The sequence below is a fragment of the Panthera onca genome, chromosome B1, assembly GCF_046562875.1.
Source record: "Panthera onca isolate mPanOnc1 chromosome B1, mPanOnc1 haplotype 2, whole genome shotgun sequence".
NCBI lineage: Eukaryota > Metazoa > Chordata > Mammalia > Carnivora > Felidae > Panthera > Panthera onca.
The window spans coordinates 166,257,794-166,279,375 of NC_138342.1; the positions used below are offsets into that span (position 1 = coordinate 166,257,794).

General features: G+C 36.9%; 1 protein-coding gene across 25 annotated transcripts in view; it reads left to right on the forward strand.

Moving 5' to 3' along the window:
• Positions 1 to 21,582, forward strand: part of PSD3 (pleckstrin and Sec7 domain containing 3) — an 812,606-nt gene that overhangs the window by 489,043 nt on the left and 301,981 nt on the right. For 2 of the 25 annotated variants that reach the window (XR_013555057.2, XR_013555058.2), the window contains 2 exons: positions 4,667 to 4,711; positions 5,853 to 5,886. The exons of 22 other annotated variants lie outside the window; for them this stretch is intronic. Coding sequence is in view for 1 of the 3 variants with exons in the window: in XM_078445479.2 (XP_078301605.2) it covers positions 5,853 to 5,886 (34 nt within the window). In the remaining 2 variants the exon portion in view is untranslated. The remainder of the gene's footprint in view (positions 1 to 4,666; positions 4,712 to 5,852; positions 5,887 to 21,582) is intronic. One more of the 25 variants, XM_078445479.2, reaches the window with a different exon arrangement.

Below are 21,582 nucleotides of genomic sequence, written 5' to 3' on the forward strand. Positions count from 1 at the left end.
GACCAGTTTTTTGTCTTCATGTGATCTAAATCAAAAGGCCTAAATTGTGGAGTTTAGCCAGAAATAAGTGGTTCTGGTAATTTTCATTAGAATGATTAAACTCTGGAGGAAAACACCAAAATGATGTAATCTCTAGGTTTATAATTAAAAATTGGATAGGTATCAATTGCTTTTTGATCCCTACGTAGTGGTGGTCCACCTGAGTTACAATATAAGCCAGAATTCACTAGTATGATAGCAAAAGCCATTTATATTTATATATAACACAGATAGAACATACATGTATATATACCTGTAAATAACTACACATTTTCTAAGAATATGCTTATATTCATATTTTAGATATGACACTAGTTTTTTTGTGATTATAAAGGTTTGGGCTTTGTGTGTGTTTTTGTTGTTGGTGGTGGTGGTTTGCTTTTTGTGTGTGTGTGTGCGCTTGCTTCAGTACCTATGATGTTCTAAAGTTCTTTTTTGTGCTAGGGCTCTAAGCTCGACCACTCTGATCTATACAGGAGTATGCAGCAGATTTAGGTCCATCTGTCTTTGTAGTTTTAAGCTGTGCTGGGTTTCTGAAGGATCACAGGGTGGAACTAGGATAAAATCTCAAAAATAAGTGTATTCCAGGGAGATAGGAATATCCATCTCTAGAAATTGGAATAAAAGGTAAAGTGCTCTTCTGTTCTTTTGCATTTGTAATTCCTTTGTAATATCTTTCCTATAATATGATAGAACTTTCAAATTTGAATCAATAAAGCTTTCCAAATAAAAAAACTGTAAATGTTGAAAATATATCTTCCTTATTTGACTCTTGGTAATGTTTTTACACATCTTTGCTCCTGGCGTCCTTAAACATTTTTGTTTAAATATACACTACTGGTTGACCTGCTTTTTAAAGATCATTTAAATTTCACTTAAGTTTCACTTTTCCTTCAGGACTCCACTGCTTTTTTCTTCTGTTTGCAACAGTCACTGTTTTTAATTCATGGTAACTGAATGGCAGAGAATTTTTCTTTTATGATAAAATTAGATGCAGTGCCTTGAAGCCCATATAATTATATTGCAATCTCTGGGAAGCTTAAAGTAGATGACAGAGGGTGTCCCAGAATACAATGTGCTTGTAGATAAGATACTGGTAGATAATCTTAGCACAAGATTGGGTTTTATAGTATTACATTTTGAAGGTACTGGTATATATGGATAGTGCCAACATATAAGTGCAGAGTCTTCACATGAATAGTGCAACTGCAGTGTCTATGGAGTTTTCCACTTTTCCCCAAATACTTTGGTTTCTTAAGTTCTAGGATTTTAATATGAGATAAAATTGGCTAGCGGTAGTGGGCACTGTTTGTGTGAGCCAGTGCTGTGAAGGTGGGATGATGATAGTAACAAGTCTAGGGAAAGAGCAATGGACGCTTAGAGTCACAGTGTCTTGGATATAGTTCTTACCTTGCCACTTACTGCCTTTGTGACATTGCGCAAATTCGTGAAGCTTTTTGAAGATCCTTTTTCTCTAACTATAAAATGGAGATAACATAATCCCTTTGAACGGTTGTTAAAAGGATTAAATTAAATAATATATATCACATCCTCTGGCTCATAACTAGTACCTTTCTTCCCTACACTACTTATTCTAACATCTACCTCTTGCTCAGTGCTTTGTTTTCTCATATTTTAAAAACAGACAACAGAAAATATTACTTAAGTCAGACTTTTAAAAAAAAAATTTTAATGTTTGTTATTTTTTGTTTGTTGTTATGTTTGTTATTTTTGAGAGAGAGACAGAGTGAGAGTGGGGGAGGGGCAGAGAGCGAGGGTGACACAGAATCTGAAGCAGGTTCCAGGCTCTGGGCTGTCAGCACAAAGCCCAATGTGGGGCTCAAACTCACAAACTGTGAGATCATGACCTGAGCCAAAGTTGGACGCTCAACCGACTGAGCCACCCAGGTGCCCCTACTTAAGTCAGATTTTAAAAATAAGAAAAAATTTTAAAAAGTATGTTACTTAAGTCCCTTTTTATATTTGGACCCGAAAATTCTTCTAAGTTTTCTTTCTTCTTTTCCATCCTTCATTCATTGCTGGCCATGTGCCAGAACATCTTTCTGGAGGACAAAGCCTTAGGAAGGCACCCAAGCTAATTCCCACTCAGGAGAATGCTAGAAGACACTGGGAGAAGCCTGACGCAGATGTACTGAACCCTGGGAGGACTAGAAGATGGGAGATGGTTAAGGTTGGTTGAACAGAGGAAGTTGAAGCAAAGTTTAAGCAAAATTAGGAGGAACAGGAACAAAGTAGCAGTGATAGAGGGAAAAAATTGTTTATTTGGATCTGGAGATGAGTAAGAGGATTTCTGGATGACTTCTGGGATTTAGGTGCCTTGTGGTGCCATTTCACTGAGATTAGGAATACAGGAGCAATTTAATTGGAGATAGAGGTAATCTTAAAAGGTTATCTATCCAGTCTGATATCCCTGAAATTTTAGATGAGGAAACTGAGGAACTATTAAGGGTAGACTCAATGAGATTTACTCATGGTCACTCAGTTCACTGTCCCTGCTGTATTAGAAGTGCAGTAATTTGATTGCTTAAAGAGGGTCTAAAGAATGGGACTGAAGGTATGCTGTTCTTTTACGTGAGAATTTTATACATGTAGCACCAAGGCATTTCTGTCTGTGTAGCAAAAGGTCACTGGAAGCTGTCAGAATTGAAGAGGAGTAGTGCAGTGGGGAAAGAAAGAAAAAAAAAAAAAAAAAGGGCAGAGCTGAGGTCAGATTCTGAGGAGTGAGTAGGTTGCCAAAAGCTGTTGCAAGTAAAAGCAGTGTGGGAGTGATTCAGGGTGAGTTAACACAGTAGGAGCTGTCAGCCTGGAGCCAGTGTCAGTGTCCATTTCCTCAGAGCAGTTGGAGATCAGAGGTGGGGACAGAAGACCTGGAAGCAAGAATATGGAATTGGTCCAGAGAAATATCATGGAAAGCTGCTATTGAGGTGGCCTGAGGACCTATAGGCCAGCCTGCCTCCATTGCTCTTCAGTGTTTGGCTGACCTCTAATATCTTGCAGTTTTGTTTCTCTGAGTTTTTTTCATGAAGAAGAAAGTTACCGAGCAGTCTGTTATCCCAGATTTGATGTTATGTTATTTGTGGTATTTTGAAAATTCTTTTGGAAAGAACCTATGTTCTAAAAATAGCTAGTGGTGTTAATTTCGTCTAGTTTCATATATTTAAAAAATACTTGATTTTTATTTTTTGCTACTAAAAAATAGGATAAGTTAGAAAACTATGTGACCATGTTTATTAATAAGTGAAAAGTAGACTGTACTTATAAAATGGACTATTTATCTATAAACTATTAGACACATGAAAATGGAAGTTTAAAAAATAAGTTTGGGGGTGTATAATCCTGTTTTTCATTTCCAACCCTATAATAAAACACAGATGTTTTAGGAAATTCTATGGTTCAGTATAGAGTTCAAACAAATATATTTATATTTGATGTTTTCCAGGTTTGCCCAGCCCTCTGTTTCTTTAAATACTCAATGGTATTTCAACAGTGAGCCTATAACTAATAATTAAGCATAGGAACACCCATTTTTTCCCCTTATATATCCTAGTCTTCTTTCTTGCACAAAGATTTGTTTATTGCCTAAAGTCTATTTCTGCTGGGAGAATCATATGTTTCCTTGTTACCGATTATAGCTGAGCATAGTTTTCAATCTAAATGAGTTTTTCAGTTGCTTAATATTTTCTTTCTTAAGGATATTTATTGCTACATTCTCATCATTTGAGTTTTTCCTACTTTTCCATATGTGCCATCCAAAATGATTTTTTAACGTTGAACTTATTTATTAACTAAGTCACTAAGTAAAAATCAGTTAGTCCGAGTTGTTCTGAGCAATCTGTGACACCCAGGTGCCAAAGATTCTTTTTAAAAGGAAAAGAAAATCATTCTGGGGGCATTTTTTGTCTTATAAATATATTAGGACAAATTCAGAAAAAAAAATGGCTGGAATTTCTTGCAGAACACTTTTTTTTTTTTTTTTTTGGAGAGAGGAAGTAATTAGAAAGCTTGATTTTGTCTGCTTTTTAGCAGTCCAAAAAGACCATTTCTGGAACATGATCAGTTCATTAAAGGTATAATCAGCTCTTCGATCTGTGTAATGTTTATATATCTCTTTCATGCAGCCATTGTTCAGTAACTAGTATGAGTCTTCATTTTGGTGCTAAGAGTAAGGTGCCCATTTGGCATTCAGACCCACTTATGTTATAGGCTTAACCTATGATGGAATTGAAATATCCAATAATGAATAGAGTTTTCAAATTTTAATGTATATGTATAGTGCAATATGTGTAGTAGATCCCCTTTATAAGATGGTTAGTATGAAGATTCAAATGTAGCAACTGGTGGATTGTGTCCCCAGAAAAAGCAGCTACATATAGTAAAACATAATAGATGAGTCCTGTTGATGGTAACAATATGGATGTTATCTTATTATAGATTGTGAGAGTTGGAAGTCATTCCTGAGGATGAACCCTCTCTGTTGACAAATGAGAAAATGGGTTTCAGGAAGATAGTAACTTATTCAAGGCCCTATCTATGCCTTGGTTACACAAAGACAGAATAGAGAGGAGTAAAGCTAATTCTCTTTTCCACTGCCATGGTTTCCCAACAGCAAGGATGCCTCTAATTTTGAATGACATGCTGAACTGATTACTGGGTAAGTCATAATAATTGTCTGTGATGCAGATGCTAAGGTCTGGAATTAACACTCAGTTCTGTTTTTTTGCCAGTGACCCATGTCAGGGATTCAGATTTTCTGATTCCCACTACATTATCCTTCTCCCAGTCTCACACTGAAAGACTTCTTAAAGTCAAGCAAAGACAGCATAGCACAGCAAAATCCCTGAGTTCAAATGATAGTTCTCTCATTTTCTAACATTGAGCCCTAATTTTCTCGTTTGTGAACTAATGCAGTGTTTCTTGACTGTGGCTGTATGTTAGCATCATCAGGGAGAATTATAAAGATGACACAAAGCAAACAAAATAGTGCTATCCTTCACCCTAAGAAAGCTCTGATTTTAAGTCATCCTGGATGGGATTAATATTGTTTTTAAAGCTCTTCAGGTGATTCTAATGGATGATCAAGCCATCAGATCTGATGACTTAACAGTTCCTTTCAAGTTCTAATATTTTGCAAGTCTTAGATTTTCTAAAAAAAATGTCATCTAGTCCAGCTGCTCACTCAGCATAACCATCCCTTGGTATTGAAAGTGGCTTCTTATTTTTATGTGAACATGTTGAAAGAATGCTCATTACCATCAGAAATCTTAGATTCTTAAAAAGTTTGTTTTTTTTTTTTTCTGATAAGCAGCCAGATTTGCCTTTGGAGAAACAGCTGGCAACTCTAATTCCTTATTTATTTGATGACCTTTCTAGTATTTGAAGATTACTTTTATGATTCCACAAAGTTGTCTGTTAAAGCAGAATACTCCCAACTTTCCATCTCTGTTGTGATAGTATGTCCATATCCTACCATGGTGTTTATCTTGCTTTGGGGATAACCTGGAGGGCCATCATATTTGTGAAGTCCCTTGATGATCATAGGAGGAAGCCTAGGGAGTTTTGGTGATTGTCATCCTCTGAAACTCTTATTGAGTATAGGGTCAATAAAAGTCCCCAGTTCCAGTAAATAGTTATTTACAGACACTCATTGATTTATATTCATTCACTAATAAATACCATAGATTATGTAATCCCCAGCATTTTTTAATTCTTATATACCAGGCATGATTCTATTAACACATTTGATTCTTGCAATAACCCTATCAGGTAGTACCATTATTATCTTCATTTTATAGATAAAAAGAAGAAACAAGCCAAGGAGCATGACTGGTAAGTATCTTGCCTCTGCACAATGAGTGGCAGAGCTAGCATAATAATAATGTAAGGCTTCTTACTGCATAACCTGTAGTCCTTTAGTCTTTCAGTAGAAGTCTCCTCATCTGTAATGTAAGAATGTTCATTTTTTTATGTTTATTTATTTTTGAGAGAGAGAGAGAGAGAGAGAGACAGAGCATGAGTGGGGGGGGGGGAGGGGCAGAGAGAGAGGGAGACACAGAATCAAGCAGGCCACAGGCTGTGAGCTGTCAGCAGGGGCTCCAACTCACAGACAGAGATCATGACCTGAGCCAAAGTCAGACACTTGACCTACTGAGCCACGCGCCCCAAGAATGTTCATTTTTTTAAAATATGAAATTTATTGTCAAATTGGTTTCCAAACAACACCCAGTGCTCATCCCAACAGGTGCCCTCCTTAATGCCCATCACCCACCCTCCCCTCCCTCCCACCCCCCTCAGTTTATTCTCAGTTTTTAAGAGTCTCTTATGGTTTGGCTCTCTCCCTAACTTTTTTTTTCCCCTTTCTCTCCCCCGATGGTCTTCTGTTAAGTTTCTCAGGATCCACATAAGAGTGAAAACATATGGTATCTGTCTTTCTCTGTATGACTTATTTCACTTAGCATAACACTCTCCAGTTCCATCCACGTTGCTACAAAAGGCCATATTCAACATAGTATATTTAAGAAAACAATCCTCAGCCCCTTAGGCCTATTTCTAAAGCCAAGAGTTTTTTTATTTATTTTATTAAAAATCACAGATACACTGCTGGAATTTTCACAAGAAATTAATGTTCATTTTTATAGTAATACATATAAGCATACATGCATAAACATGTAAAATAAAGGGATTTAGATTCTGTTCATTCATCCATCATCTGAAAGTCTAGAGAGAATCTGACCTGAATCTTGTTGTATTTTGTAGAATTTTAGAACTCTAGAGTTTCAAGCCTTGTGACTAATGATATGAATTATCCTTAGTTTGTAATTGTGGAAGTTGGGGATTAAAGTAGATGGAGGGCATAAGGTTTATGCTTATACCTAAATAGGTAAACTAGATTATAGGAAATGGGCTCAAATTTGTTATAATTACGTGCTGTTTTAAGAAACCTCAAGTACTTCAGAAACTACTTTCCATAAAAACAATTTATATGCTAATTATGTTATTTTTATTTATTCTTTAAAGTAGATTTTGCTAGGTAATCTTTGTTCAATTTGCCAAATAAATTTTCTAAAACAATTTTATTTGTCAGGTGAGTGTTTCTTCAGTTGACTCAACACAAAGTTTGACTATAGTTTTGAAAAATCATTTAAAGAACCCTTGTTGATATCCAATAATCCTTTGTGTTCTTACAGTTTCACTGGTATGAGAAATTTGTATTGATTCTAACTTTTCATGAATACTATTTCTTAGTCCTTGTTTGATTCATTCTGAAAGCTCAGTCTTTCTGTGTAAAGCTTATATACTCAAGGTTGCCAGTAAAAACCATGCTACAGGTGAACAGAAACATTTCAGAGAAAAATTGACGTTGTAAAACTTATTCTTCATCTGATTACTTTGGCAGATATGTTTGTATGACTGGTAACAATATAAATTAAATCAGCTGCAAAGCAAGCATTTCTATCCACTGTGAATCTTACCCTTTGGGATAGTACATCTACTTGTGTTCATTTGTAGCCCATGTGCCTGCCAGCTCAGTATATTTTTCCGAACTAGTATTATGAGCATCTCAGCCATCAGTTGTGATTGTTTATGCTAAGGCTTTGGTGGTCTTATGTATATGTGCCAGTATTACCCTCTAAATTATTGGCTTTAAGAGTATAAGAAAAGCAGTCTTTGATGTGAAGATCTGATTTTCCCCTTTAATAGCAAAGGTTTCCCTTTAACAGCAGAATTTTAAATTTTTATCTCAGATGAGGACTGTTGCTTTTGTAGTACAGAAAAGCTTTTTAATGATGCTGCTGTTCTTTGGAAGCTTTTGATTTCAGTTTTAGAAAGAACGATTTAACACCTTACAAAACATCAGAATGAGCGATTGTGGTCTTCTTTTCTCTTTGTTGACTTTCATATTTACAGTCTTGGACTCATAGACTTAAATGGGAGTGAGGGGCGGCTTGAAGATACTCTCTGCCAATCAGTTCATCTATAGGTGACACTACCTGGCACTATTCATTTGTTCCTTTTATGTCTCCCTGTGGCACGGAAAGCTCTGTAAGGGCAGGAGGTTGATTTGCCTTGTTCACTGTTGTGTTCCCAGTAAGTGAAGAGCCTAAGACTTGGGGAAAGAAAAAAGACTTACCCAAGATTGTCCAGCCAGTAAGTTGCAAAATATGACCTAGAAGTTTCACCTACTGACCACAAAGTTTGTGCTTTTTTGTGATTTAAAAAAATGGACTTTACTTGGGAGTCTTAATTATTTGGAGCCTTAATCTGTATAAAACAGCAGAATCCTACAGTTTACACTTATTGGATACTGTTTTTCAGGCATATAAACTACTTACTTCATTGAACCCATAGAGTAAAACTCATTGATTGAATGTGTTTTTATCCATATATTTTTTAAAACTTATTTTATGTATGTCCAGAGAGATGGCACGAGTGTACACAAACAGAGGAGGAGCAGAGAGGGAAGGAGAAAGAGAATCCCAGGCCGGCTCCATGCCTCCAGCACAGAGCCAGATGTGGGGCTTGAACTCACAAACTGTGAGATCATGACCTGAGGTGAAATCAGGAGTCAGCCGCTTAAGTGACTGAGCCACCCAGGCACCCCATCCATATTTTTTACAGGTGAAGAAACTTGGGCTTTAAAAGGTTAATTTAAAGGAAAAGGTTAATTTACTGGGGGTTAGAGGCAGGATTCAAATCTGTTTTTCCCCACCTGCCAAGTTTAGTGATCTTTCTACTTTTGCCTTTTATATGGGGGCCAATGTTTGTCAGTATAAAGAATTATCCCCTCCCAGAGTAACAGTAACTGAAATTATTTTGCCCAGTGCCTTAAATGTTGCAGATCTTAATACCTGTAGAATTTGTTGAGTGAGTGCTGGCTTAGCCTAGAAGTTTCTTTCAAAGACAGTAAAAGAAGCATCACTTAATTACTTTCTTTCATCTGTGATAGTCAGTTTTGGCCTCCTGTGTGGTCTGATTTGAAGAGCTTTTCTGTTTCCTTATCTTTTTTTCATTTCCCCATAATTAGACTTGGATTTCCTCATTTTGGTCCTAAATGATTGCAAGGTTCAGAGCTTTCCTGCTAAATTATGGATACCCCTGAGATGGTATGGTATTAACTTGGTTGAAGATTAACATTACAGCTGGGAGAAAAATATTGTCTTTTGTTGTTTTTATTATGGAAAATGAAGAGGAATGATGACAAGCAGGGAAGTGAGTGGAAGCCACTGTAACATGGCATATTTGTCCACATTTTGTGCAAATGGTAAACCTCTTATCCAGTGAAATTTTGTCTAGGCTCAATTGGACTAGTTTCTTTGAACTCAGGATAATCTCATTACATCTCCACTTTGGTATGCAAACCCATCTGCCAACCAGTTTTAGGGAAAAGTCATGCATGAGTAATACTGCTGTTTCTTATACATGAAGATTGGAGATTTCAAGAGGGGATGGTGTTCTGCACCATTGCATGTTGGTGCAGGAAAGAGGTAGCTGCCTGTCCACAAGAGCTGCTATGTTACTACCTGCATACAACACATTTATTTTTCAACTGTGGATATTCCAGTATTTATTTCTTTTAAAAAGATGTTAGAAACATTGATCTTTTAAATTAGTGACCCTAAGAAATAGAACTCATTTTTTAAAAAAAAATTTCCATTTTTCCCTCTAGCAATTTATATATTCTTTACCTATTACTAAATCCATGTATTTTTTCTGTTTAAAACTTACATTTAGCCAAAGGTACGAACAGACTCAGTGGTGGTTCTGTAACCTCACTTTTTTGTTCTCTTTCTATATTAAAAAAAATTCTAATTAGATATTATAATCAAAGTTGCTCTCTGTGAAGTCTGCACTACATCTTCCATTTTGTTTTTTTCTATTCTTCATTGGCTAGAGACTGAAGGGTAGGAAATAAGGTGTATTAGCAAGGAAATGCACTTAATTTTGGCCATTTTCTATTTTTTCTCTTGATTTCTCTTATGTTAGTGGTTTCCAATAGTGGGATTTATGGCAGATTGTTTGCAAAGATGGTCACCTGTAGATCTTCCCATCCGTGTTTGCAAAGATGGTCACTTGTAGATCTTCCCATCCATGTATGCACATGCTGTTCCACCCATCTAGAGGGTGGAGTCTCTTTGCCCCTCCTCTTGAAGTCTGTGCTGGCCTTGTGGGACAGAATGTGGTAGAAGCCATGCTGTGAAAATTATAGACCTTAGAAGGGGCAGTTTCTGAGCCAGCATGTAAGGCAGGAAGCCCAAGCTTTCCTACTGGGGAGGGGAAACCTGTATAGTAGGTAGTAGGAACACCAAAACTCAGTAGCCTCCAACCAGCACCATTTCCGGACATGGGAGTGAGGCACCTCAGATCCTCCAGCCCCAGGTAAGCCTCGCTAACACCATGTGGAGCAGAGATGGACATTCTCCTCTGAGCTCTGCTCTGAACTGCACATCCACAGAATCAAAAGCAAATAAAATAGTATATGTTATATACCACTGATTTGGGAGGTAGCTTGTTGCAGAGCAATAGATAACCAAGACAGAGTATTTCTTCCAAAACTTTCTTCTTTTCTTAAAACTGGTTACAATTTGTCCAACTATATCCACACACCTGTATTCTTAAGGGGTCTGCTAACTGACCAGTATTTTGTTTGTTGGGTAAGAATTTGTTGTTTAACAAACAACATTATTCAGCAGCTGTTTCTCATTTTGTTCTTTACCAGCTTTATATTTGTCTTCACTTACGGCAGATTCTGTGTCTCCTGAAATGCCCCTGAGAGGTCATTTTGCTGGAGCACTCAGAGAGACCAATTTCTCATAGTATGTGGAAGACAAAAAAATTACTCCTCTCTTGCAAAAGAAAAATAATGAAACAAAAAAAAAAGAACCTGTTTTCTCTAAAGAGTATTTCCTGCTACCAAATTAGACCCTACTCACCTCTCAGACTCCATGAGTAACTGAACATTGTACTCATTGCTGGACAAAGAACAAAACAAGAATCTGGGAATAAAAATCAAGCAAAGGCCAAGACGATCCAGGGAGAGTTTGCAATGTACATTTTCTGTTCAAATTGTAAGTATTCCTAGGAAAACTTTGAAAGTAGTATTTCGTTTTACTTCAAATTTTCTGGAAGGATCTGAAACTATTTTTAAGAGTACAACTTTTAATTTCCTGAGAAGAATGAGTGCTTATTCTGAGGTCCTTGTCTCAGCTTCTATAAGTAATATCCTTTGAAAACTCAAGGTACTATTTTTCTCATTTTCTTGTCAGTTTTTTATACTTTAATTAAAGATTCATTGTTTATTTCTGTTGGCTTTCTGTCTAGCAATTTCTTTTCTCAAACTCTCCCAAAGAGTTGACTAAAAAGAATTACTAGGATTATGTTTGATCAGGGCAGTAAAGTTTAAATATCAAATGATAGAAGTGGCTGGGTTTAGAGGATCTAAGTTGCCTTTCTTAATAGCAGAGAGAATCATATCAGGTCCATCTTAATGATTTATTTACTGTTTCACTTACTTCCAGTGATTACTTATGGGATAACATGATTCCATGAGTTCAGTAGTCAGTAGTTAGAATAAATGTCTTGCTGTTTGATGAAGAGGGTTCTTTGGGGTGGTGAAGAAGGAGACATTTTTCTAGAAAGGGGTGAGGAGAATGATTTTTAGGAGCAAATTCTCTTTCCTTCATTTTATTTAAAAATATTTTCAACCTTTCCTAGGTACATGTGGATTTCTGCTGGGTCACCATCTATCTCTCCCACCCTAAGATGATAGTACACACTCTAACCTCTAAAGCAGTGCTGTTCCCACTGGACATTTGGTAATGTGTGGAAACATTTTTGGTTTTTACAACTTGAGGCAGATAGGTACTCCTCATATTTAATGCACAGAGGCCAAAGATGGTGCTGAACATTTTGCAGTGCATGGTATCTGGCACACAGGAGGTCATAATTGAGTATTAAATGGATGGATGAAAGGTCACAGAGTGTAACAAATGTTTATAGTGTGTCTTTTCTTCCTTCTCTTTCCCCAAAGGTACTGAAGGTAGGCTTTGTTAAAGGTCAGATTGCTAATTCAGGTATAACCCGTGATCTTCTTATTAATGTGCATAGATAAAAGATTTTTTTGCATTTCCTACTCTCAACAGAGATGAAAGCTAAATAATTTTTAGTTATAATGTGGGATGTGTGTGCGCGCACACATGTATGTTTATATTAGAGAATACTTGCCACTTAACCAGAGATTAATAGATTAATGTATTAACAGAGGAGAATTAATGGCGAGGTTGATCACACCAATCTTGATGATGGTACCTTCATTCTTAAAATGTCAGGTCCTCATTTTGTTGTCCTAGGGTTATGGAATGCATGTGATTTTTAGAGCTGCTCCGAAGTAACATGCCCTATTAAGAACATCTCAAAAGAAGTGGTATGTTGAGAATAACATAGCATACCACTTGTAACTAGAAAAATGCAATACTTTAGTGTATTTCTTACTTTTGAAAGTCAAGAATTAGTAGGCCAAATGATGCCCCTATTTTAGAAAAGAAGAAGCTTTTTTGTTTTATGGTGCTTTCTTTTCTAGTCTCCATGGAATTCTGGCTTCGCTATTTTAATGAAAGAAATAAATGAATGTGATAAATAATGAGAGTTTTACTTGGTGACAACATTGTTAGTACATTGGGGCAATATTACTTAAGAAATTGAATTATTAACTCAAAAGGAAGGTTTAGCAGGGGATTTATTTCCTTCTCCTGTGTAGTAGGCTAGAGACAGGGATATGAAAGATTTTCCCCCAGAATAGCATTTATATTTTTTCATAGTGTCCTCATTTCATTCATGGCCCAGAGCAAGTGCTGGCTATTTTGATGAACAGTATTTAAAGGTAATGTATGAGACAGATGCTGGGTAGTTCTTAATACATAGTTAACTAAAACTTGTCTACTTAAAATCCATACCTTTTCTAAATCACACTTAGAAAACTGCATCCTTTTTGTCTGGGGAGCTTTGAATTCTCTTTATCCCTTTATCTTTGTTGCACACTTCCTTAATGGCATGTTCTTAGGAATACTACGTGAGTCTACATGTAGTTCTCTGTCTTGAAATAATTTCAGGTCAGAGTCCCAACAAAATACCACATTTGGACAGAACTTGGTATTGAATATGGGCTAATGTGAAGAACTGGTGGTGGATTAATTTGAAGTAAGAAGTAAAATGGAAAGCAGAACCAGTTTGAACTGTTTCCTTAGCTCACTGCTGAGTTAAGTTTTTACAAATTGCCTGGTAATGACGAGAATGTATAAGATTGTGGATTCTGAGACAAGCCCAGTTCAGAAATCTCTGCTGACTAGCAAAGGAATTTCAGAGTCCCAGGGGGGAAAAATAATTAAGAGATTTATGGTTCATATAGTTCAATATAGTTGCTTATTAGTTCAGTGATTCCATTTTAAAATTACTCTTTTTCCCCCCTTTGGATGGGAAAGGGACAAGAAGAATAAAAATTTTCAATTTTTTAAACACTTTTATTTGAACAGGCATTTGAGGATACAGAGAAAATATAAGACCACAAGGAATTTATTCCCTAAATTGAGAGTTAGAACTGATGTTTAAAGCATCTCCCTGTCTTTTGCCCTTTCTCAACTTCCTCTCATATTCATTTTGATAGCTCATTCTTTTGTTTCCTTTGGATGGGAAAGGGCAATTGAAAGTGATTTCAAGGTCCTTTAAACTCTGATCCTTGTCAACCCTGCAGCTTCAGCTCCTTTCCTGTCTTCTTTGTACTCTTAAACTCCAGACCCATTGAACTTCTTTCAATTCCTGAACACTTTTTACTCTCTCTTGCTTCTAGGTCTTCATTCATGCTGTTCCCTCTGCCTTAAACATTCCTCCCTCCTTTTTTCTGGTAACTCCTACTCATCCTTCAGGACTTTACATGTCTCTTCCTCTGAGAAACTTTCCTTGTTGCCGAAGTCCATGCTAGGTGTCCTTTCTGTTTCATCTGTAGCACCTGATTTTTAATTGACTTTAATATCTACACTAGACTATAAATTTGGAGAAGACAAAGACCATATGTGTTGTGCCCATTGGTTTATCACCAGTGCCTGACAAAGAGCTTGATGCATAACAGGCTCTCAACTATTCATGGAATACTTGGAATGAGTATTTAACTGTTAAATTGTATGAAGAGAAAAAGAGAAGATAAAAGTGATTTGTGAAAATGGGGATTTGACCTGAATTATAAGCTCCTTAATAGGGATAGTTTGACACATACTTTCTCCTACTTGACTTTCTCTCTCCCTTCTCTTTTTCTCTTATTCTTACAAGAACTCATTCATTCATCCAGCAATTTTATTTTGAGGTCTTAATATGTGTCAGCATTGTTCTAGGTGCTGAAGATACAAAAGTGAAAAATCCCTGCTTTTATGGAGTGTACATTCTGATGGACTAAATGGGTAAAAATGAGTTAAGTGTGAATGTAGAAATTAGCTTAGCAGGCTGGTAGGGCAATGAGTAGGGCCTACTTGATAAGTAAGGTATGTTGCAAGTTGGACTTTGAATGGCTCCCTTTAAGAGCATAATTTTACTTTGGAAAGTAGGTGGGTAATGGAGAATATATATAGCTTTTAGGTAAAGGAGACTTTTAGTCTGTAATTAGTATGCAGAAATTGAAAGTAAAAAGGCCAACTTAGATAAGATGGCCAAAATCAGGGTAATGATACCCAACATGTAATAGGGTAGTGGCAGAGAGGTAAAGATGATTAAAAGGGACATTGTGTGCATGTGTGTGTGTGTGTGTGTGTGTGTGTGTGTGTAGCAGGGGGTTGGGCTTCTTTTTAATTCAGCTATTTAGTTTCTCAAGAAAATTTCCTAGATGATGGACTGTCTGGATAGAGGAGATAAAGGAGAGAGATAAATTAAAACTATACATTTAGATCCCAGAAGAGCAAGTAGGAACACTGAGAAAGACAGGCACAGTAGTTTTGGATGGAATTAAGATATTTTGCATAAGTTGAATCTGAGATTTCATCAGACTTAGGTTCATTCAGTTGACAGTTATTAAGCTTCCATTCTTTATCATGTTCTGGAGGTCATACAGCTGTACAAGATAGATGAGGTCATAAAGTTTACATTCTAATGGATACCCAGATGAGAGGGTCAAATTATAGATCAAGGTTTGGATATCTTCTGTAACCAATATGAGTTGAAGTCATGGGACCTAGTTAGCAGATAATTTTTTAGTTTATTTAAATTTTCATATCTAGGATTTGATATAATGTAGTAATTATAATCAATTACATAGCAATTGCTTTCAAAAGAAAGAAAAAGGTAAGAGAAAATCAGGGAAATACTGTGAATCTTTTAACCAGCTATGTTCCTTTTCCATATGTGGAAAGAAAAAAGACATTTCTTTGTCTTTAAATTCTGACCTGTCATTTTATTAAAGTTCAGTACCTTAATGTCTCTCTCCACTTATTACTTGGCAATATCTTACTAGCTCATCGATGTTAATTTAGGCTTGTCTCCAACAAATGCATGTAAGAAATAGAGGCCAGTAATTCATGTGATTTTTAAATAGATTTACATTAGTGCCTTTCTGGGTTTAGGGAAGTAGACTAAGGAGAGACCTGTAGTCATAGTTTCTGTTGTCTTTGTCTTCTTTCAGTAATAGCCATGAACTCTCAGGTTAGTGTCTTGGCTCAGAGATAAGGATGGTTTGGCATTGATTCTTCTGTTGCTATCTCAGGCTGGTTTTTTTTTCGTCCCCAAGAACAGCACTCTCAGTAGGTGTGGAGGTGGGCGGGACGTGAAGCAATGGTTTGCATTGCATTGCCTGGCTACAGCTTGGCATTTCTTCCCTTTTTCTTTCTCTCTGCGTCATTGCCACTAGTGCCACTAATTTTACTTATCCCATCCACCCTTGTTTCTTGAGGAGTAGCCCAGTGTCTCGGCATTATATTTTCTTTGGAGGTGTGGCAATATTCTCAAGCAGTAATCTAGGAGATATTACCCATTTCATTTTACAAGGTTAATGCTAGAGGAATTCATGAAAAAAGTAGAATGAGAAAGAGAAAGTCCCTCTCACTTGATCCTCTACTTTTCTCTCTGATTGTCTTCTACCTAGGACATATCCTAAATGAACATATACTAGATGCCTCAGTTGCGAAAAAGAAGGGAAAATGGGACATAAGGTAGGAGGGTTGTGAAAAACAGTGCCAACCCCATTCCTTCCAGTGATTCCAGAAATCAAAAGCAAGCCTCCTTGAATGAAGTATAAAAGGTTTTCACCCCCTTAGGACATAGTGTGATTGAGAGACCTGGTTTTCATCTTTTTTTTTCATTTCAGATCCCTACCAAGGAAGTCTGTAATATTAGTTTCTTCCAAGCTCAGATCCTACTTACATCTCCTCCTTTATCTATTTCTGTCCCCTATCTGTTTGTAGCTTCTCTCCTCAAAGCTAGCTATTTTCTAAGTTTCCTAAAGAAGAAAGAATTCTTAGGCTTGTATTGGGTTAGACTTTAAAGGATGGACAGGGTTGGGGTAGGGTGAGGTGGGTTGCAGGCTTATTCCGCATGTGGGTTACAAAGGAAAAACATGATTGGGAGCCAATAAATAGAACATATTTTCTACACTGAAAGCCTAATAAGAGGTTATTTGGCAGAAAAGAACTAGAAAATTAGGATTTGCTCAATGATCTCCTAAATGGGAGTTTTCTTTATGTGTATTTTAAAATCTTTTTACATAACTTTTTCCACCACTTACTGGTAACTTTGCCCCAAGCCCTCCTACCCACTTTAGATCTCCCAGGATCCCTGTCTAGTGGTTAAGATTGTTCTTTGTCCATTTATTCCCCCCACCCCGTATCCAGGAATAAATAATTTATCCCCACACTCCTTGTTTTATTCATGTATTCATTTCTTCCTTCCTGTTTTTATGTGTTCATTTGTTCTACAATCATTTGTTAAGCAGTATTTCCCTTTCTCACATTAACCATTCATTACATGTCCATGTTAACTTTTATGTCTGCCCTGGAAAGAACTGTAAAGAGGTGTCTGGCTGTTGTTTATTTTGGTTACTCAGTGTGTTGTTGCCTCATTTTTCTTCTTCTGGTGATAGACCCCTTGATAACAGGCGTGCCTGCCTACTTGTCCTGATGCCAAGATCTCTGCTCCACATGATACTTCCACTCTCACCTGTGATCCAAACCCTAGGCTTGTATTTTTGTCTTCTTTTTAGTATGTCCATTTTTTTAATGTTTATTTTTTGTATGAGAGAGAGAGAGACAGAGTGTGATTGGGGGAGGGACAGAGAGAGAGAGAGAGAGAGGGAGACACAAAAGGTGAAGCAGGTTCCAGGCTCCAAGCTATTAGCATAGAGCCTGATGAGGGGGGTCTAACTCACAAGCCAAGCCTTGAAATCATAACCTGAACCGGTCAGACACCCAGCCAACTGAGCAACACAGTATAATGTCTGTCATTGTTTACTTTCAAAAGAATAATTTTCTATGTAACTTTCTTTATACATGTTGGTTTACAGTCCTTTACTTATATTAATATGACTGTGATAGCAATATTCTGATATGTATAGATACAGAAATTGCCTCAAATTAATTTCTGCTTCAGGGAACATGAGAGTTAAAATCAATAAATGGTTTTGCAGTGACAGTGTGTGGGAGAATCAACTCTTCTCTAGAAGTTAACTCAGAAGAAAACACATGTTCTTAAAATATATTATTTTTATGTACTTGGCTTTCATATGATTGTTTATTTATAAAGGGCTACTGTGCTCTTCTATGTACATACTTACAAATTTCATTATTTCATAAACACTGCGGTGCCACTGCCATATTCTCTGAGCCATTACTTTATGTGCAGTGCTGGGAGAAGTGGTGTTGGAGATGCAGAAAGAATACATTTTTCCCTTTCCTTGAGAACTGTGTGTGTGTGTGTGTGTGTGTGTGTGTGTGTGTGTCTAGGTATGTTTGTTTGTATGCTTTTTATATTTGAGAATTAAGAAAATAGAGAATTCTGTCATATGTCTTTGTGTATTTCAAGGTGTAGCTTGGTGCTGGACACTTAATAGAATTTTAGTAGAGAAATGTCTATGCAACTAATTTGGATTACATTAAAATAGTTGACTGAAGGCTCCTTTTAATGACTTGCTGTAAAATGAAAAAAATGCACTGGATAATGAAATCCAAAAAAGGAAGAAAAATTACATCCACATTCGCACAAAGGCATTTGAGGAATTTGCATTCCTAAGTGTTACTTGTGGCACTTTGCTTTCTTGAAGATGAATAACAATAATAATAATTATGATTATAACTAGTCTCTTCAAAAGAGCTGGAGCATTGGTGTGCTTTACAGCCATATACATGTATGCATACAGATGCATAGAACTTGTATCTGAGTTCATGCATAGCCAAAGAAAGAAATCCTCTGTCACTCTGAGTTTGACTATGCTAATTCAGTGCAGCAGGATTTTTTTTTATCCCAGGCACCTATTTCTCCACTTGTATGCTAGTGCTGTGGGACATATTTTGAAAGTATAAGTTTTGGTGTATGTCCTTAGTCTTCCATTTTAAGTGAGGAAATAAACCTGGTAATATAAATGGAACAACTAGCAAGGGATACAAGACATTCTATAGTTGGTACCAATTATGGGCTTCACATAAGAATGCTGTAAGAGTTCAGAAAATGAGAGCTTGGCGGATATGTGGTACTCCAGGGAAGCTCCATTTGGGTGATGAATTTGGAATGGGCCGAACAGATAGATGGGATTTAAACAGATGGGAAGGGTGCTTGTGGTGAGGAGGAAAGGGCATTCTGGGGTTAGAGAAGAACAGGATGTGGGAAGGAGGAGGGAGCACAGTATTAGTGTTAGATGGCAGTGAATATGGCCAACCTGAGGTCTGACTGCACAGGTCTAGTGGGTACTGAGAGGATGTAATACTAATTGGAGACACTAGAAGAGCATCCTGGCAGCCTAATGAGGTTGATGTGCTTTCCTTGCCCCATGCACCGTCGCTGCCTCTGCTCTATTTTCTCTTGAACTAGGAATGAAGAAGGGATGGAAAGAAAGACTATATTTGTCCCTGTCTTAAAAGATTAAGTTTATTCTTAGTGTAGATCATTTATTACCCAAATGAAGGGAAACCCTTTACAAGGCCATCTAGGTATGAAATATCTCAGATTATCAGCTGTAATTAGTGTTTATACTGTGCTGGGAAGAGAACATTATAAGAACATGTACACTTTTAGATTCTGGTTTAAGTTTTTCATTGTGTTTGTCAGCTGTATAAAGTAGACCCAGCAAAGGAAGGCTGAGCGTTGCTTCTTTAAAAAAGGGAACAACCTGCTCCTTGTCGAATTAGGGAATCTCTAAGACTTTGTCACGTACTTTTTAGTCCCACTGACATATTACTCCCACATCCTTGTGGGTAGTAAAGTTACATTTTTTTAAATGTTCTTTGATCTTCCACCCACTGATCTAGTAGACATTTAAGTTCAATACTGCAGCTGGAAGAAAGAGGAGTTGAAATATAATTTATACTATTAAAAAAGCCTCAGAAATCATACATAGTCTCTATGTCTGCACAAGTTTAGAAATTATAACAATAAATTGGTTTTCGTTTTAGAATGTGTTGTTAGTCATCTCACTTTAAATTACATGGCATTACTATTTGTGACCTACTTAAAATGGATGCCCTTGCATAGGTTGACTTGTAGGCCTTTTGCAAAATGTCTTCTAATTGCAACCATATTTTGAATATCAAGAGGTTAAATAAATACTGACTGATTCTCTATGGACTTTATTTTATTGAGGGAAGAAGTGTGATGAGCCTTTATTTAGGGAACTGCTTAGTAAATAGTTACCATAGTAATTAAATGCTTCCCTCCTGCTCTGTATTAAGATAGGACACATTTTCCAGAGTGATCATTTATTTGTGCACAGTGATTTGTAGAGCAGGAGTCAAGAGACCCAGGCCTTGCCCTAGCCAGGATGGTGCACTACTTTGTGGCCTTGGGCAAGTTATATACACAGCTTCACTTTTCCTCCTGTATAAACTGGGACATTGCGTTGTCATCTCACTAAAATGTCAGTCTTTTTAATTTCTGAAGTTTTTATGATCCTAGCTATACTACAGAATTCTGGAGGAATATAAAAGGATAAATACAGTGTACCTTGGTCTCAGGTGACTTAGGCACTTGTTCCTGCTTACCTAGGACATGGTTGATTCCTCCAGATAGACATATGTGGGCATATCTCAAAATGAATCTTACATCAACTAGCACTATTGCCTCCCCCATCCCTTTTGTAGCCTTGCCTAGAAATTTTGGAATATTTAATTCAGAAATAATTGGTCCTTAGAAGGAAACCATTAAGATTATTTGAAAAAACAAAATACCAGAAATTGCATACGCCTTCTTTTGCTGGCCGGAAGTGAGCACTCTGAGGGGGTATCCTGCCAGTCAGGTGGCAATGATGTGATTCACTAGGGCTTCCGGGGCCAGAAGGGCTTTGCTCTCAGAGGAACATGGACAGTGGGCAAATCCTCTTTCCCCAAGAAAATCAGTAGAATGTTCATGATCTAATTTCTTTGTTTACATTGGCTGATGAGTCTTACCCCTCACTATAAATATTTTTATCTTCATGCTTCCTTTTAAAATAAAGGCTCATTTTGGTTTCCTCAAATACTGAGGAAGAGTGATATAAAGTAGGAAAAATTAAAACCTTGAAGACATCACCACTAATGATAAATCAATTTTGACCTTTGAACCTTTGCTTTTCTCGAAGACTTGAGTTGTAATTATGTGTGTATTTAAAGTGTGTTGTATGAGTGCATCTGCATCCCTGCTTCTGGGTATTGTACGCCATCTGCAGAGCCCTGTGGGGGTGGTCAGGCAGGGAGAAAGGTTTTGTACTAGACTGGATTTTTCTTTCAATTTTTCTGGCAGATTCAATATGCACTTTAAAAATCTTTTACTTTGCTTTTCTTCTGGTCAGTTTGCATATAGTATTTTGTTTCTATTCCATCAAGAGCTTCTAATTCTTGCTACTTTTTGCCAATTGTAAGTAGCTGTAAACACATGTTTGAGGATATGGATACAGTTTTTTTTAACTTTGTTTCCTACATTGCTTGTGTTTTATTCAATAAAATTGTACTTTTTCTAGATGATATATTAACATATATTGTCAATTCAAATGGCCTTTGAAAGAGGTTCAGAATGTAGTTGTGCCAGAAATTGTAATCCAGTAAACATCTGGCGGTTCAGGTAGGTAGGAATGTTCGGAATGCGCCTATGTACTTTATTGCCTAGTCCAATAAAACATGGTTACATTTTTGTAGCCAAAACTAGAAGTTTGAGCTTCTCTGTGTTTTCCAGCATGCCCCTCTACTTGCAGAATATCACTGCAGATTTTCTCTGTACATATCAGTTCTGCCATGTTGGGTATGGCAGTTATCCTTAATGGGTGGGTCAGAATGGAACAGTCATAATCGCATAGGATTCTATTTTACACTTTGGGCACTG